The 16,920-nt window shown below is 31.5% G+C and overlaps 5 protein-coding genes across 10 annotated transcripts; 4 read left to right on the top strand and 1 right to left on the bottom strand.

Annotated features, from left to right (window-relative positions):
• Nucleotides 1–2: 2 nt before the first annotated feature.
• LOC114871751 lies at nucleotides 3–1,234 on the top strand. Of its 2 annotated transcripts, none has more exons than XM_029178059.2 (3): nucleotides 3–92; nucleotides 400–697; nucleotides 842–1,234. In XM_029178059.2, exons 2-3 carry the CDS (start codon nucleotides 569–571, stop codon nucleotides 971–973), a joined length of 261 nt encoding a protein of 86 aa, XP_029033892.1. In that variant the 5' UTR covers nucleotides 3–92; nucleotides 400–568; the 3' UTR covers nucleotides 974–1,234. The 2 variants fall into 2 exon arrangements, with proteins under 2 accessions (XP_029033892.1, XP_029033891.1); XM_029178058.2 differs by having other exon boundaries at nucleotides 4–92; nucleotides 192–697.
• Nucleotides 1,235–2,005: 771 nt separating this feature from the next.
• On the bottom strand, nucleotides 2,006–5,705 carry LOC114871750 (probable serine hydrolase). 3 transcript variants are annotated; one of them, XM_029178057.2, is made up of 7 exons: nucleotides 5,354–5,705; nucleotides 5,180–5,192; nucleotides 5,049–5,113; nucleotides 4,934–4,978; nucleotides 4,574–4,809; nucleotides 3,157–3,504; nucleotides 2,006–3,094 (listed from the first exon to the last, which is right to left on the bottom strand). In XM_029178057.2, the coding sequence occupies exons 3-7, from the start codon at nucleotides 5,107–5,109 to the stop codon at nucleotides 2,843–2,845; spliced, it is 942 nt and encodes a 313-aa protein (XP_029033890.1). In that variant the 5' UTR covers nucleotides 5,110–5,113; nucleotides 5,180–5,192; nucleotides 5,354–5,705; the 3' UTR covers nucleotides 2,006–2,842. The 3 variants fall into 3 exon arrangements, with proteins under 3 accessions (XP_029033890.1, XP_029033887.1, XP_029033889.1); XM_029178054.2 differs by having other exon boundaries at nucleotides 5,049–5,192; XM_029178056.2 differs by lacking the exon at nucleotides 4,574–4,809 and adding an exon at nucleotides 3,861–4,096 and having other exon boundaries at nucleotides 5,049–5,192.
• A 65-nt stretch (nucleotides 5,706–5,770) lies between these two features.
• On the top strand, nucleotides 5,771–7,553 carry LOC123988390 (aryl-hydrocarbon-interacting protein-like 1). Of its 3 annotated transcripts, XM_046288290.1 has the most exons (7): nucleotides 5,771–5,850; nucleotides 5,934–6,051; nucleotides 6,161–6,340; nucleotides 6,412–6,580; nucleotides 6,649–6,835; nucleotides 6,897–7,039; nucleotides 7,111–7,553. In XM_046288290.1, exons 2-7 carry the CDS (start codon nucleotides 5,974–5,976, stop codon nucleotides 7,314–7,316), a joined length of 963 nt encoding a protein of 320 aa, XP_046144246.1. In that variant the 5' UTR covers nucleotides 5,771–5,850; nucleotides 5,934–5,973; the 3' UTR covers nucleotides 7,317–7,553. The 3 variants fall into 3 exon arrangements, with proteins under 3 accessions (XP_046144246.1, XP_046144247.1, XP_046144248.1); XM_046288291.1 differs by lacking the exon at nucleotides 5,771–5,850 and having other exon boundaries at nucleotides 5,964–6,051; nucleotides 6,137–6,340; XM_046288292.1 differs by lacking the exon at nucleotides 5,771–5,850 and having other exon boundaries at nucleotides 5,977–6,051; nucleotides 6,141–6,340.
• Nucleotides 7,554–9,434: 1,881 nt separating this feature from the next.
• Nucleotides 9,435–11,757, top strand: LOC114871752 (protein pelota). Its single transcript, XM_046288307.1, has 10 exons — nucleotides 9,435–9,592; nucleotides 9,900–9,968; nucleotides 10,047–10,139; nucleotides 10,224–10,374; nucleotides 10,445–10,558; nucleotides 10,619–10,759; nucleotides 10,832–11,054; nucleotides 11,124–11,316; nucleotides 11,381–11,487; nucleotides 11,567–11,757. Exons 2-10 carry the CDS (start codon nucleotides 9,928–9,930, stop codon nucleotides 11,665–11,667), a joined length of 1,164 nt encoding a protein of 387 aa, XP_046144263.1. The 5' UTR covers nucleotides 9,435–9,592; nucleotides 9,900–9,927; the 3' UTR covers nucleotides 11,668–11,757.
• Nucleotides 11,758–11,867: 110 nt separating this feature from the next.
• On the top strand, nucleotides 11,868–14,423 carry LOC114871692 (pescadillo homolog). The gene is made up of 8 exons (XM_029177890.2): nucleotides 11,868–12,028; nucleotides 12,181–12,414; nucleotides 12,492–12,999; nucleotides 13,074–13,213; nucleotides 13,276–13,535; nucleotides 13,614–13,801; nucleotides 13,880–14,040; nucleotides 14,115–14,423. The coding sequence occupies exons 1-8, from the start codon at nucleotides 12,005–12,007 to the stop codon at nucleotides 14,376–14,378; spliced, it is 1,779 nt and encodes a 592-aa protein (XP_029033723.1). The 5' UTR covers nucleotides 11,868–12,004; the 3' UTR covers nucleotides 14,379–14,423.
• The last annotated feature ends 2,497 nt before the right edge of the window (nucleotides 14,424–16,920 follow it).

Raw genomic sequence — 16,920 nt, 5'->3', positions numbered from 1 at the left:
TTCAAACATGTCTATGTGAGCATATATAGATGCAGGATCATGTGATAAGTTCGTAAAATCAGCTGTTCAGTATATAATATAATCATTCATTCGTAAGTAATATAATTAGTATTTTTTATTCTATAAATATATTATTCTAAAATTTACAAATATTCGCGCATTCTAGTATAATAACAGGTATGCGTTTCTAGAGAAGGAGTGTTGTATATACCCTTTCAACACTTTCAGAAAGTGTTAAAATGTCGTTTGTATTACACATACGTGCTTAGAAAAGAAAACAGATGTAAATCTGCAATTATACTGTAAATTAAGAATTGAAAATTACTAGAAATAATTGTATTTAACTTTAGAATAGTGGATTTATTAGTTCTGATTATCAAATTTTGAAATTACGAATAGGATCAATCATTCTTTTTATATCAAATTATTGATAAATTGAAGAATATGTGACAATTTAATGCAACGACAATAATCATACACATACGAATGAAACCGGATGTGTATGTATTTACAATACACCATGAATATGCATAAACTAATTAATCGTGAATATTAAAAATCATAAATAATGGCGGCATCGATACAGGCGAGCAGTAATAACACCTCTTCGAAAGAACAAAACGACAAAAGATGTTTAACGCCTATTTTTCACATTAATTCAACAGAATCATTGATTCGTAATCAGAAATTTATAAAGGTATAAATATGATTATTAAAATTAAATATTTGTATACCATGTATGCTTTAAACTGAAAATGAAATATATTACGTAATCAGCATAATGATAGTCTATTATAACTAAATATGTATGTTACAAATTAAAAACAGTTTTTAAATACAGGACTTGGAGTTTGCAAAAGCACGGTTGAGGACTTACGCTGCATATACGCCAACTGATCAAGAATTACAACAACGTGCAGCAGATTACCGAAAATATTGTCAGAAGTCTATCCCGAAGTTCAGTACCTCGTAATAATGAATTAACTTCTTATTAAAAGCGAAGAATATTCTTTCAATATGATAACTCGAGCCGAACGAACAAACTTTCAAGTGAAAAGTTTGTTGATCGTTAGGATCGATGGATCAGACTGATAATTCAAACGCTGTCATTAGATTGACAATAAGAAAATATAAGAATCTGTATTGATCGATAAACTTTTTGAAAATAAAATTCTTTTATCTGAATTGTTACGTAATTTTATAGAATAAAGAATGTTGCATACTTACAATAAAATGATGGTATTCTAATAATTTCTATGGTACAGAACAATAGTTCTAATAAGAATAAAGAATAAAAGAACACGTAGTCAAGTACGAACAGTATTCACCTGTTGAAATGGAATATTCATGTTCATTTTCTACGTGTGACGACATTATCATCGCTCGTAATTACTGACACGCAGACCGTATATGTACGATAGGATAACTTCGTTCAGGAGTTACCTGATAACGACCTAAACTAATAATTCGTCAAAAACCTATGTAATACCTCTGCGTTATATTCCAGCCAAGCATGAATTTATATTTTGACCTTTGTGGAAATATTAAAATATACTGGTATCATTTAACGCGTTTTTTTTTTGTGAATTAAATTGAAACATTCGGGATGACAATTATGATGCGAAAACGTTTCAAAAAAAAATATATAACACAGCAGATATTTAAAATACTGTAAATTACTTTAATAAATCTCTCCCTCAATCACACTATACTGATCAAAAATTTAAGAAGAACTGATACATAACAGCTGCAACGAATAAAGTCCTGCTACATAACTTTATATTTTTACGTGGCATCATTTTACCAATTGAATAAATAAATTGACATTGGTAACTCTAGATTTGATCGTTATAGGGATCCGATGAACATCTGTATCAATACTTTCTTTATCTTTCGTGTATTACTTCTTTTGTCATTTAATCCGAGCGATAACGTTATTTTTTGTAATCTCAAAAAATGTTATAATTAACAATAACATTTTTAGGGGAAGAACCGAAGTAATAAGTTTTGTAAAATGTTTTTTTATTTGCAATAAATAATTTGTCGTAATAAATTATAGACAACAATCTCATGCTTAGGCGTATTACAATTCCACACTTGCTATTATTAAGTACAAAATAAATTTTGTTAATATTTCAGAAAAGAGTTGCAACAAAATAGAGCGTAACGATAGCGTAATTTCACCTTGAGGTCATTTACTACCGAATTATGTATGAAAGCATAAACTGATACAAGTTTACTGCGCTGCATTACGAGGTCATTATAGTATTATCACCGTTGTCAACCGAACGAAGTAGCCATTAAAACAATAATGTACCTATAAATATTACAAAATAAGCTTCATTGCTGTTTTTTACACAGCATTTAAAAGATTAATTAATTCTTTTGAGGTGCTTGTAACTCGCGACGAGCACATAAATTGGGAAGTAAAAAATAGAAAGAAACCAATATTGTAATTAAAATATCTGTAAAGTTGTTCTTTTGAATAAACAAGTTGATGCATTTGAAAATACTTTCATTTTATTACTATTTAAAAAAATAGTATATTTGTATTAAATAATTTTTAATGATCAACATTAACTCTAAACATACGTATAAAATATTTCATTATAAATTAATATACTTTTGCTAAATTAAATTAGTTCATTCAAAGTATAAGATGTTGTTGCTTTCAAGTATCTGTATATAATACATTATGTAATACATACAAAATACGAAATTAATTATTAAAATAATTAATATTTAAATTAAATACTTCCACCAGCTAATATAGCTTGCATGAAACTAATTTTTACCATAACTGTTGTTTACTTTTATGATTTTCATCTAAATTTCTCTATCATTAAGTACTTATAAAATTATTAATTATAGGTGCAATCCTCTCAGGATTATTTAAATGTACATGATGAGTTCCTTCCACTTTATGATATTCAAATCTTTCAGCACCTATTTTTATTTGATTCAAAACTTGATCATAACTTTCAGGAATTTCAAATTCCATTCCAGGCACAGCACGAATATTAAGATAAGCGCATTTTATTCGTGCGGCATATGCAAGTACTAAATCCAAAGATAATGTACCCAATGTAGAAACCTGAATAATATTATAAACACATAAAACATAATGTATGTATTGTAAGTCAGTAAAATAGTTACCTTTAACCTTGGATCACGCGAAAAGAAGTATCGCTCAGGTACAGAGGAATGCTGTATACCACGTTTCATTAGTATCATTGCACTTTCTTTAGTTATAGAACCACTGTAAGCTTGTTCTAATATATCAAGCACTTCTTCGTACGTGTAAGACGGAATATTATCAGATTGCAGCAATTCATATTTTAAAAATTTATCGATTATGTCACCGGTGATGGTAGGAGTTTTTGTTATGTCTTTTACGCTCGGACTTGCAATGTCTAAACTTATCATGAACTCTACTTCATCAGGATATGATGCAGCATAGAGAAATGATATTGCTCCTCCCAAAGAATGTCCAAGTAATTTCACCTATGACAGTAACAAATAATTAATTGTGTGATAAAATATGCTCAATTGAAAAAAAATGTAATGAAGTGTTAGGACAAACATTGATATTATTAATTAAATTAATTTCTCAACACAAACATACATTTCCGATACCATTAATTTGTAATTGACACTTACAATGAAATTATCACTGTGTGCTAGTGAACTGAAAGTACAATTTACACTATACATTTTAATTTCATTACACGTGTATGTCTCTTATATGATGCATAATTAAGCAGTGCAAACTTTCAAGGGTGACTGTTACATTATCTTATAATAAATCTTAGTGCATTTAAATTATACAAGGAGTGGTAAAATTTAATCCACTCGCTAACCTTATTCCAACTGAAATACTTGACAATTCTACGTAGTAGAATAATACCATCCCAGTAAACATAATAGTACTGACTCTTTGGATAATGGGAAGATAAACCATGACCAGGCATATCCAAACAAAGTATTGAAATCTCATCAGATAATAAAGGAATCAAAGTGTCAAAACTGCCAGCATTGTCTTGACGTCCATGAAGTGCCACTATTGGTTGGATCCCAGTGGGACCCCACCATTTGCCTGAAGGTGACAATATTATGATGAAATGATTATTTAGAAATTCTAAACGATTGATAATAACCATTTTAAATATGTCACTATGAATATTAATAATTCTTATGAAATGAAACAAAGTTGTAGCTGACTTACAAAAATTTGTTGTAATCTCAAAAATTCATCTCCAATTTATAGTTATACAACGATATTAAAACAATTTGTACATTTTATTTTGAAATATGATCTGAATCACAACAATAATGAAATATTGAGGGTAATACTGAGTGTAACAGTCAACCTTGTACAAAATAAATTTAAGAATGGTTTCATACCTATTATAACTGCTTATAACTATCAATCATTATTTTCATCTGGAGATTTTTAATTGAGTATCAAAATTATAATTAAACTTATTAGTTGTCAAATATAAGAAGAGTGACAATTGATATGTAAATTAAAACTATGTAAAGATCGTTGTATAACTCCTGTTTGTTAGCTAACCTTGTTCCACTTGTAATGTTTAACAACTCTACGGAGTGCAAAAAGCCCATCCCAAAACATATAATAATATTGTCCACTAGGAAGGTGGGATGAAAAACCATGACCAGGCAAATCTATGGCTAAAATGGATACATCTGATGGTAATAATGTAATTAAAGCATCAAATGTCCCAGCATTATCTTGCCAGCCATGTAATGCCACTATCGGTTGCTCTTCCATTGGTCCCCACCAAATGCCTAAATTTATTATCATTATACTAAGGTAATTTGAACAATCTTTTAAAGTAGAAGGTTAAAAATAACTTGATGTGTATGTTTGCAATCACAAAAAGGAATACATTGAATTACAACATTTACTGACCGCTTATGTGACCCCATGGCACAGGTATCTGAATTTCATTTACACCTATAAATTGGTATGATTAATAATAAATTAATGTCACAGTGGAAGATCAGAATATAAAATGTTGGCTTACTAGGTGCTTTATGTCCATTTATATTTTCAGTGGAAGCACTGTTCTTCTTAATTATACTCATTTGTCTAACGTTGAAATAATATTTTATGATTAAAAATCCTTTCGAGATTTCGGTTGAAAGATAACCCTACCTTTCTATATATTCTGTAATTTAAAAGTACACAACAAAATTTATACAGTAAAGCTACAAAGATGCCAGTCATTTAGATAGACCAAAGTGCAAATAATTATGCAATGCTAAATATTTTTATAAAATCAGCACACTTTGAAAAAAACGTGATCTTACGTCACTTATTTTCACCTACCTATATTATTTTACTAATTGTTTCTATGTAAGTTCTGTTCCTACGTTACAATTTCTCAAATACTGTAACACAAAACTGCTTGCAATATTACTAAATATTAACTCTGTATGATCAGAATACAGAATGTGTTATAAAATAACAATAAGAATTATTAAGTATCTGCAAGTTTTCTTATAGTTGTCGATTTATAAATAATTACATAAAGTTTGATTTACGATAATTTAGCAGTATAGTAGGATGTGACATAAAATGATAAGGGAGCTCTAGAGCCCCTGAGATGCGAGACACAAAAAAGCATTGGATAATAAAACTATTTTGTATTTCATGTGTGATTAACTGTTGAAGCCGAAATGTGTTTTACACACTCACGTTAATTTATTAATATAAAGATGACAGAATATTAAAGAAAAAAGAATGAAATGGACAATGAACAATAGTATAAGAAAATATTTTAAAATATTTAAATGTATGGACTAATTAGTCCGTAAAATAATACGGTAAGATTTTTAAAATTATTAGTTGTAAATAAATATTAATACCTAATGATTCATAATAATTTAGAAATTTTCTTTTCTTTCAGATTATTTTTAAAATTCTCTACCCTTTTGCATTGTGAGAAAATGGAGAACACGGAATATATAGTAAAGACTGTGATTCATGCAGGAACAAAAACCATTAATTTTGTACCTGGAACCAAAGTATGCATAGATTGTTCTCAATATTTTTTATTCTAATTCGTTTAAATACAAATTTCAATTTATGTTAATCATCTAATAATTGTAGTTAGTAGCAAATTACAATTTTTAGGTTGTATTTCACTTTAAAACAACAAAATGTGATCCAGAGAAAACAGTGATAGATGATAGCAAAACCATGGGAAGACCAATGGAATTGGTCCTGGGCAAAAAATTCAAACTAGAAGTTTGGGAAGTTATTGTTCAAAAAATGGCATTAAATGAAGTGGCATGCTTTAGAATTGATAAAAGCGTATGTTTACATTAATATAAACATGTATATTATACAGTTGAATGTATACTTAATAATACTTGTTGCTTCAGCTAGTTACAGCATACCCTTTTGTGTCTAAAACTCTAAGAGAAGTTGGAATACCACAATCAGAAAAACGTAGTCATCATTGTTGTGGTGTAACTTTGCAAAATGAAGGAATTGGATATGATGATTTGAATGAACTTATTAAATATCCTCAAGATTTAGAATTTACAATTGGTAATCAATCTAAAATAATTATATTTTAAAACAATATTTTTCTTAACTCCACAATTATATTTTTTTAGAACTTGTTCAAGTAATTTTACCAGATGAATATGAAAAAGAATCATGGCAAATGACCGAAGATGAGAAATTAAAGAGTATTCCAGAAATAAAAGAGAAAGGAAATGCATTATTTCAAGAGAAGAAATATGATGATGCTTGTGAAATGTATGCTAAAGGCATTGGAATATTGGAACAACTTATGCTTGCGTTAGTATTTTACATATTGATATAATTTTTGTACTAGTTAATCAATACATCTGTATTACAGTGAGAAACCAAATGAAGAGGAATGGCTAGCTCTAAATAAGTTAAAAACTCCACTGCTTTTAAATTATGCCCAATGTAAATTAATTAAGAAGGAGTATTATGCAGTTATAGAACATTGTACTACAATTCTTAAGCATGATCCAGGTTTGTTGCTTTATACATCCATCATTTTGTATACATAAAAAACCAGATATTAATATTTCTGTAATTGTTAGATAATGTTAAAGCACTATATAGGAGAGGTAAAGCATATATAGGCGCTTGGGATGAAGAAAAAGCTATTAAAGATTTAAGAAGAGCAACTGGATTAGATCCTGCATTACAAAGTGCAGTTGAAAAAGAGCTACAGGCATTCTCTGTAGCCATTAAAGAAAAAGATCAGTTAGAGAAAAAGAAATTATCAAAATTATTAGATAAATGAATATATGTTAAATCATATTTAAGCAAGCCGGTCACAGTGCTCACTGTGAGTGTTTATATAGAATAAATATAAAAATATCGATCACAGAAACCGATACCTCTAATATTTGTATTTTATTATATCAAAGAAAATGGTACTATTGGTGCCATCTAACAGTGAGCGAAACAGATTATCCCAAAAGAAAATTTCTTTTTCGAACAATGAAGAAACTACGAACTATAGCAATTCTCGAAAGCGTTCGATTGTCACAATTTATTTTAAACCTTAAAACCAATAATTAAATTATTATATTTCAATGCGGTGTGAAATAGGGGTGGTTATAGGACATTGGAATGCTGAGCCATCTAGGAGTAGATGGCTGATACTAGTAGATCTGAATTTTGCTAAGAACGGTAATCTTGGAACCTACATCGGGATTAAAGGATCGATAGATCTTTCAGAAGAAAAGAATCAGAATAAAAAAATAGCGTGTTCGCTCGAAAACCGTTAACCGAATTGTAGCGCTCAGCTCGATATCGTTTTCTAAAAATTATCATCTGATAAATGTTTAGACGACGATACCGATTACCAGGTCACACCACGTGGAGGTGGCTACGATTGTGACCCACCCTAACACCTAGTCCCAACCTCCCACATAAAACATAAAATATTTGCAAAATCATAGTAAAATACATAGGGTACCACTACATAAAAGCCACTAATAAATTCGTATAAATATGCCAAAACACATAGGATACCACTCCATAAAACCGTAAAAATATGTCAAAGCACATAGGGAACCACACCATAAAACACAATAAAGCACATGCAGGTACATGGGTGACCACACCATTAAACGCACTAATATATCCGTATAAATATTTCAAAACACATGGGAAACACCATAGGAAACACCATAGGAAACACCATAGGCACACACATTAACACATGTAGTAACACACTAATAAATCCATGCACGAATATCCATGGTATCAACCCGTACCGGTATATGTTTGACAGATCAATCCGTATCCTTCAGCGGTCGCGATAAGACTGACTAGATTTAACCCCTCTCTAGGTCGCTCTTCGTCGAGCTGTTGACAATAGGGTACCGGCGCGCCCAATCAAGCATTCCGCTTCAGCGGTTCCGCGGCCAGCTACAATTAAGTATTTCTATCTGATATTTTTTAATATTTATTTAATTATTATTTTATATTTTACAATTGTTTTTTAATCAAATTATTGTTATATCTATTTAAATTGTTTATTTCTTTACATTTTCGCGTGGGTATATTGCAAAATTTTGTTTAATTATTCTATTAAAATTTATTTAATTACTATTTTTAATTTTACAATTATTTATTAATCAAATTATTGTTATATCTATTGAAATTGTTTATTTCTTTACATTTTCGCGTGGGTATATTGCAAAATTTTGTTTAATTATTCTATTAAAATTTATTTAATTACTATTTTTAATTTTACAATTATTTATTAATCAAATTATTGTTATATCTATTGAAATTTATTATTTTTGTAACTTTTATACATGGATATCTAATAAATTTGTTTGAATTATTTAATTTTTATACAATATTAAGAAATAATTATTGTTTTAATATAAATTTGATTTTCATCAAATAGTTATTAAACGTTATACAATAATAACAGTTACAAATACTCTTCGATTCTTTAATTAATTTATTGCTTTTCTAAAACGATTTATTTTCCAAAGTAATTGAAGTTAAATTTGTTAAACAATTATTTTAATGATTTTTGAAAAGCAATTGAATTTGGGAACACCAGCGCCATCTATTAAAATACTGCGGAAACTACTTGACAACTTACTAGTTGATAATTCAGTTCCGGGAAATGGATCGGTAAGTTGTTGAGTAGTTTGCGCCACTTTTGTATAGATGGCGATGGGATCAAATTTTAAAAATATGTATGGCGGTCTTTTTAAAATACAAGTTTGTCAAACAATTATTTTAATCATTGTTCAGTCTTATACTGATTTAGAATGATTTCTAAAAAATAGTATCTAAGGAAGTCAAAATTGCAATTAATTTAATTTTGCAATTAATTTATAATTAACGTCTGACGCCACCAAAGGCTTCATAACTCCTCGAAAATAAAGATATGTCCAGCCTTGTTGGATCTGAAGTCATTGTCGACCATGAGTGTGACCGTCGATATGTTTGACATATGGCATATCTCCTTTTACATCATTCCAATTAAACGTAGAACATGGAATGTATGATTTTTTTAAAATACAAATCTGTGCAATTCTTTTTAAGGTAATCACATGCTTCTTGTCGAAGATCATGAAACGTTATTTGAACGTAACCTGAACCTAACCTAATACGATATTGGTGTTAACTTTAACATGTATATAAAACGTTTTGTAAAAATGATTTATTAAATAAATTGTTTCTATGTGTTGCATTCTTTTTTGTTTTCCATTTATTGCTTGAATTATTTTAAAATATCGTTTATGAAAAAATATTGTATTCTGAAAAGATATATTCAATTTACTTAAAATATGTGGAAATTAATGTTACTCAAATTTAGTACATTACTAAGTTCAACATTTTATATTTTTAGAAATAATAAATAAAAATAAATTGCAAAAATGAAGCTAGTAGGAAAAAATATTGACAAAGATGGAGAAGGGTGAGAAACTTATTTTCAATAGTAAATTATAATATTAAAAATAAAACATAATGAAATATTGAATTAAAATGTTATTAGGAGTGTATCCCTTGTCCCTGAGAATACTGAAGATATGTGGCATGCATATAATGTTATTAGTGAAGGTGATTTTGTTAGTTGTTCTACTATAAGGTAAATATGTTAATATCATTAATCAGTTACTATGGAACAAATATCAGAAAACATATATCATATTTAATGTCACATTTTTTATAGGAAGGTGCAAACAGAATCTGCAACTGGAAGTTCTAATAGCTATAGAGTTAGAACTACCCTTACTATATGTGTAGAAGGTATTGATTTTGATACACAGGCATGTGTTTTAAGATTAAAAGGTAGAAATGTAGAAGAAAATAAATATGTTAAGGTAATTTGATTTAGAATTATTCAGTAAAGTACAAAAAAGATGTTTAATATATTGCTGAAATTTTGTTTAGACAGGAGCATATCACACACTGGATGTTGAACAGAACAGAAAATTTACAATTACTAAAGCAAAATGGGATTCTATTTCTTTAGAAAGAGTTGATACAGCATGTGATCCTACACAGGTAAAATTGTAAGGATAAAAATAACAATAATTGTTTCAACAAAATACTGTTTGATTCTAGAATGCAGATGTTGCTGCTGTGGTAATGCAAGAGGGTATAGCACATATTTGTTTAATAACTTCTAATATGACAATAGTCCGTGCAAAAATAGATCAAGTAATTCCTAGAAAAAGAAAAGGAAATGTTTCACAGCATGAAAAGGTTTCATTTATAAAACTATTTTTTACCGAATTCTCCTAAGTTTTCGTGATATTAATATATAACTTATTTTAGGGTTTAACACGATTTTATGAAAGTGTTATGCAAGGAATCTTGAGACACATCAATTTTGATATTGTGAAGTGTGTTATTCTTGCTAGTCCCGGATTCGTTAAAGATCAGTATATGGATTATATGGTACAGCAAGCCGTTCAATCAGATAACAAAATAATACTCGAAAATAAAAGCAAGTTTCTGCTTGTGCATTCTAGTTCTGGTTTCAAACATTCATTGAAAGGTATATTAAGCGCTTTAAGATAAGTTAAGAAAATACAGTAACTCATCGTTATATAATTTTTGGTAACAGAAATTTTGGCTGATCCTGCGGTTGTTTCCCGGATTTCTGAAACAAAAGCAGCAAGTGAAGTAAAAGCTCTAGAAACATTTTTCACGATATTACAGACTGATCCTCCCAGAGCATTTTATGGGAAAAAGCATATTCAGAAAGCCAATGAAGCTCAAGCTATTGAAACCTTACTCATCTCAGATAAATTATTTAGGTAAATAAATTTTCCTCCGATTAAACTTGATTTCTTTATTTGTTACTGTAACAATCATATTCAGATGTCAAGATGTCGCTACAAGAAAAGAATATGTTGAAATAGTCGAAAATGTGAGAGAATCTGGCGGGGAAGTGAAGATTTTTTCAAGCTTACACGTATCCGGTGAACGTAAGTTAGCATTTGGAATTTATTCAGTCTTTAATTTTTGCGAACATGTATACTATATGTTTAATTACCTTTTATATAGAGTTGGAACAAATTACTGGAATAGCAGCTATACTACGTTTTCCTATGCCGGAATTAGAAGATGAAAGCGATGGAGAAAGCGATGTAGAGAGCGATGATTAAAAACGCGATATTAATACTTTAACATACAACTTTGTATATATTTGTGCTGTGCGCAATCAAAAATATATTAATAACGAAATTGAAAACCAATTTGTTTGAATTTGACCATCCTTAATACTAAATACAAGCGCGTGAATTCTTTGCTGATTTTGAATGAAGTTAATTAGTTATAATGACATAAGGTGGCGCTGTTTTTTATGTTTTCACTACGATCAGTTGCGATCAGTCTCCTCAAGTGTGTTTCTACCATAGAGGAGCACGTGGATTCGTTTTCAATTTGTTTATTATATGCTAAAGTATTTTTCATATTTTTAATTGTAAAAAGTTGCACAGCAAAATGGTCGTAATAGGAAAGAAGAAGGTATTCATTAATATTATTTACGATTTTTTTGACAGCGATTCTTGTGTAATGTCATTGAGGTTAAAAACATTTCCAGCACATATTACAGTATTAATTCTATGAAATATTATTTCAATTATTATTATCATTAAACTGTATCTTTTAATTCGCAGTATCAGTCTGGAGAGGGGGCCCAGTTTATGTCAAGGAAAGCTGCTTTGAAGAAATTGCAGCTTTCCTTGAATGATTTTCGTAGATTGTGTATATTAAAAGGTATATACCCTCGAGAACCACGTAATCGTAAAAGAGCACAGAAAGGAGAACCTGGTATTAAAATATTGTATCACAAGAAAGATATTCAATTTTTAATGCACGAACCAATAATATGGAAATTGAGAGATTTCAAGGTATGTCAAATCAATTCATTACTATCATGGTACCAAATGTTACAGAATGAATAATTTAATAAAATGTCATATTTCAGATATTCAATAGAAAAGTTGGAAGAGCAAGAGCTTTAAAAGAATTTTCAGAAATGAAGAGATACCTGAGTAATCATCCTAATTTGAAACTAGATCATATTGTCAAAGAACGTTATCCAACATTTATTGATGCTCTCAGAGATCTAGATGATTGCTTGACCCTGTGTTTCTTGTTCAGTACTTTCCCATCTCTTAACCATATACCAAGAGATCAGTCATTATTATGTAGGAGACTGGCAGTTGAATTTTTACATGCTGTAATTAATGCCAAGGCTCTAAGAAAAGTGTTTGTGTCTATCAAAGGCTATTACTATCAAGCTGAAATTAAGGGTCAAACAATAACATGGATAGTACCCCATCATTTCTGTTTTGAACCCCAAGCAAGAATGGATGTAGACTTCAAACTCATGTCTATATTTGTAGAATTTTATATCATAATGTTAGGTTTTGTTAATTATAGGCTTTATCATACACTCAATTTATATTATCCACCCAAACTCAGTAGTGCTGGTAAGATGTTTTCCTTGTATATTTATATAGATTACCCATTTTACCGTGATATTACATAAATGTTTAACATGTAGAAAATATTGAGAAGTCACTTGTGGATGAAGATACATATGTATCTGAAAGGATAGCAGCACTAAATGTGCCACTAGTTAATCTAGATCCCTCTACCCAAGTTGCAGAGGATGAAGAAATGGAAATGGATCAATTCACAAATGTATGCATAAGAGTAATATCGTGTTCTTTCCTTTTAAGATACATAACATATAATTATTTTAGGACGGTGATGCCACGAAACTAGAAGAAGCCAGATTAGAGGCAGAAAAAGTTAAAAAATTGAAAACCCTGTTTAAAGGTTTGAAAGTATTTTTAAACAGAGAAGTACCAAGAGAACCTTTAGTTTTTGTTCTGCGTTGTTTTGGTGCTGAAGTATCTTGGGATAAGTTACTTTTTGTTGGAGCAACGTTTGATGAAAGTGACGAAACGATAACACATCAGATAGTGGATAGACCTAGTATGACTAAACAGTATATTTCTAGGTAATATTTCGAAATCTTTTTTTAATTTTACTATCGATTTGTTCCCAATTGTTCTCTAATTATTATATATTTCTATAGATACTACGTGCAGCCACAGTGGGTGTTTGATTCGGTGAATGCCAGAGAATTGTTACCCGTGGAAAAATATTTAATGGGCTCTGTGCTTCCACCGCACCTTTCACCATTTTCGGACAATCGTCAAGATCAAACATACATTCCACCAGAGGAACGTGCGCTTATGGATCCCGAGTTCAAGTTGACTGATGGTATATATTAGTGTTTTTCCATAATAAAGCAACAGTAAATGGTAAAAAATGGACATTGAAGTATCTTACATTTTTTAGATAAAGAAGAGTCTGAAGAGGAATCAGAAAACGAAGAAGAAGAAGATGAAGAAAAAGATGTGGAGGAAGATTCAGACGAAGAAGTCGAGATGAATGAAGAAGATGAAAAGGAAAGTAAATCAGAAGTTCAACAAAAGCACCAACGGGATCGATTGCTCAAGGTAGACAACCATCAGAGATGGTTATATTTTTTTGAAGTTACAATATTTTTTACAATTCACCTTTGCAATTACAGAAAAAGCAAATGAAAGTAAAAACCGGAGAGTTGACGAAGGAAGATCCATGGGAGAAACAGCGACAAGAGCGGCAAGAATACCGACTACGTGAACGAATGGTTAAGAAGAAACACAAGAATTTGTACAGAAGCATGATGAAAGGTCGCGAGCAGAGGGCTAAAGAAGTATGGCTTCTCCGCAAGAAGAGGCGCATTCATGATGCTTCAGAGAAGCAAAAACGCAAAGAAGAACGCAAACAGAAGAAAGCTAAATCTGCGGAATAAATGTGAACAAAAAAAAAAGAAACAATAAATTAACATTGTAATATATCTTATCGTTTTCTATTTCACCCTACTGTTACATTAAGAAGAAGAATCATTATCTATCAAATATAGATGAGCATAAATAAGAGAAGATTCGAGTATGAATCGTTGACTTTCTCGATGCCTGTAGGTACAGTTACACGTAATGGAGAGATGCCTTTAATCCAGTCCTCCCACCTACCGGAAGCCTACGCATACGACCATCCTGGTCCCTACTTTTCCAGCGAAGGACTTTGAAGGCCAGTCTACCCACACAAGTTAGCCTACGCAATCGCGAACGCCGTACGTGCATACTCCCATGAAAGTTATTTGTCGTGACAGTCTTTTCGACTTGATATATTCAGAAAAAAAATTCCTTGCAAATTCTAAGACGACCACCCAGCAAGGTCGTCCTCTGATCCCAAGTGAATTTAAATCAATAACGTTCTCCATTCAAGAGCGATTTCGGTAGTCAGGCTGTTAATGAGTTTTTGATTAGTCCCGTGACTTTCGCTAGATGAACTAGCATCGAAGGACAAATTCATTTAACAGCGGATAAATTACCATCGATGCATCCGGTCATTTGATTGTTGGTGCGTCACTTTGAATCGGATGCGGGCGAAATATGTACTTTTGTATGGCACTGAATGTTTACACAAATTTGCTATTCAATTATACGTCCAGTGTTCGTGTATGGCCAGAGTATTCTCTTAAGAGAAATTCATGGATTTCAAGGCTAAATAAAAATGTTTATTTAGCGACGCGACATCATCGCGGTTGTAAAAGCAAAAGTACACCGTGAAAGTAAATGTTTGCCTCGTTATTCGTAGGATTTCTACGTGGTCTTGATTGCGATTTTTTTACTGTTCAACCATCGAGACAACTTTAATTCCTATTCGATGCACGAACCTTACCGCTTGCCACTCCGTGCGATTGATTCTACGTCTTTGATAATGGCGATCGGGCTTGTAAATAGCTCGTAAAGAAACGAAATAACGTGCAAATAAACTGGCTACGGAGGTGGTTGAAAACGGTGGAGAATTAAGTGACGGGTAACAAAAAACAGCTGCAACGTTTTTGCGTAACCCGATGTACAAAAGATAAATCAGCGTGGAAATGGCTTCCCTTTGGAAAAATTGTTCTCCATTCGAACAACCGCGAAATTGCGAAGGTCTCTTGCGTAAAAATGCAATTTCGGTTTCTCTGCTGTCAGTTGACGGATCGACCGTTCCTTGAAAATCGACACGGAGCATTTCTCTTTTGACCAAAGTGTTTTTCGCGAGAACCGGTGAATGTGGTTCGTAGCTGGAACGGCTCGCATCGATTTCTTCGGCTATTTGCAGTGGTGACTGAACCGATGTGTCGTCGGTGAAGTCACCAACACCCGTGTACCATTCGTGTGGAGACTCGGGTGCTTACGTCACCCTTGCTATTCCTGTTCCAGCCCATCTCCGACGGCTATCCTTAAAACGAGCAACCTTTAACGGCCGCAACCTGCGGTCTAAGAACGTTTTAATTTAACCGATCTCGAGTGGCAATCCGGCTAATCTTAAACATGTTGCTCTGCTTCGCTAGATCCACGGATTCCTTGCTATTCCCGCGGAAATCAGTGACGATCCTTGCATACTTGATCCAGGGAAATGTACGGATAAGTTTAATTAGACAGAGATGAGCAACTTTAATGCCGGCCATAAACTTCGAGTGGCTTTAAATGATTCTGTTAACGATCGTTCTCTTGGTATTTTCTTCAGGTTTTAGTCTATAATTGATCGTTGTTCCATCCATTGGCGTAAGTAAGTCTTTTATGTGGGATTTGAAAGATTATTATATATTTTTTATTTTGTATTTGATCCAAATTTATTTCCATTAAGATCAGATTTCTTCAGTAAACGAATATCCTTTTATTTATTTAAATTAATTGTTGATGGAGAGGGTTAGTCTGTATTCCGAAGATCAGAATTATTTTGGTTTCTATCTGGTTACGCCAATGATTCCTTCTTTGATTGCACACCGATTATACGACTGTCATTAAAATTCACGATAACCTGTTCTTTTTTGCAAATCGGAAAGGGTGTACCTACGGAAATATTCCCAAGGACTTTTGTGTAGGGTTCCTGGTCCTATTTGACCAGATATCGATGCTGAATTTGGTGCGATCGAGATGGCGGAGCGTGGGATGCGCTACCACACCCACACGGTTAATATCCGAGTATAAAATACCAAGGTTTTCGAAAATGCTTTCGAAAGTAACGTTGTTTCTGTGATGAAAGGACAAATTTGAATTTGTGTTAATGAACGATGCACAGAATAGGTTTAAATACCCTGGACGTTACTGTAATATTGTAAGATAGCAAGTGAGAAGTTTAAGCTGAAATATGTAATAATATTAGAAATTAATTTTGTGATATCAAAAGGCGTCGTTATGTCGCGAGTTTCTAATTAATTATCAAAGAAAATAAACAAGAGTTTACTTGAACTTGTCTCATCTCATTGACAGGCAAGATTGATTCAGGAAGAGCGGCCT

This window comes from Osmia bicornis, chromosome 12 (genome assembly GCF_907164935.1).
Source record: "Osmia bicornis bicornis chromosome 12, iOsmBic2.1, whole genome shotgun sequence".
Classification (NCBI taxonomy): domain Eukaryota; kingdom Metazoa; phylum Arthropoda; class Insecta; order Hymenoptera; family Megachilidae; genus Osmia; species Osmia bicornis.
This window is presented reverse-complemented; position numbering and strand designations above follow the sequence as displayed.

Excerpts from the sequence above, each read along its gene's own strand:
- LOC114871751 (XM_029178059.2), top strand. The coding sequence starts at position 569 with ATGGCGGCATCGATACAGGCGAGCAGTAATAACACCTCTTCGAAAGAA. Across the intron at positions 698-841 it reads GTAATCAGAAATTTATAAAG|GACTTGGAGTTTGCAAAAGC; the intron begins GTATAAATATGA and ends TTTTAAATACAG.
- LOC114871750 (XM_029178054.2), bottom strand. The coding sequence starts at position 5,109 with ATGAGTATAATTAAGAAGAACAGTGCTTCCACTGAAAATATAAATGGA. Across the intron at positions 4,979-5,048 it reads AAATGGACATAAAGCACCTA|GTGTAAATGAAATTCAGATA; the intron begins GTAAGCCAACAT and ends ACCAATTTATAG. Across the intron at positions 4,810-4,933 it reads GCCATGGGGTCACATAAGCG|GCATTTGGTGGGGACCAATG; the intron begins GTCAGTAAATGT and ends TAATAAATTTAG.
- LOC123988390 (XM_046288290.1), top strand. The coding sequence starts at position 5,974 with ATGGAGAACACGGAATATATAGTAAAGACTGTGATTCATGCAGGAACA. Across the intron at positions 6,341-6,411 it reads GCTTTAGAATTGATAAAAGC|CTAGTTACAGCATACCCTTT; the intron begins GTATGTTTACAT and ends TTGTTGCTTCAG. Across the intron at positions 6,836-6,896 it reads TTGGAACAACTTATGCTTGC|TGAGAAACCAAATGAAGAGG; the intron begins GTTAGTATTTTA and ends TCTGTATTACAG.
- LOC114871692 (XM_029177890.2), top strand. The coding sequence starts at position 12,005 with ATGGTCGTAATAGGAAAGAAGAAG. Across the intron at positions 12,029-12,180 it reads TCGTAATAGGAAAGAAGAAG|TATCAGTCTGGAGAGGGGGC; the intron begins GTATTCATTAAT and ends TTTAATTCGCAG. Across the intron at positions 13,000-13,073 it reads ACCCAAACTCAGTAGTGCTG|AAAATATTGAGAAGTCACTT; the intron begins GTAAGATGTTTT and ends TTTAACATGTAG.
- LOC114871752 (XM_046288307.1), top strand. The coding sequence starts at position 9,928 with ATGAAGCTAGTAGGAAAAAATATTGACAAAGATGGAGAAGG. Across the intron at positions 10,140-10,223 it reads GTTAGTTGTTCTACTATAAG|GAAGGTGCAAACAGAATCTG; the intron begins GTAAATATGTTA and ends CATTTTTTATAG. Across the intron at positions 10,760-10,831 it reads ATGTTTCACAGCATGAAAAG|GGTTTAACACGATTTTATGA; the intron begins GTTTCATTTATA and ends AACTTATTTTAG.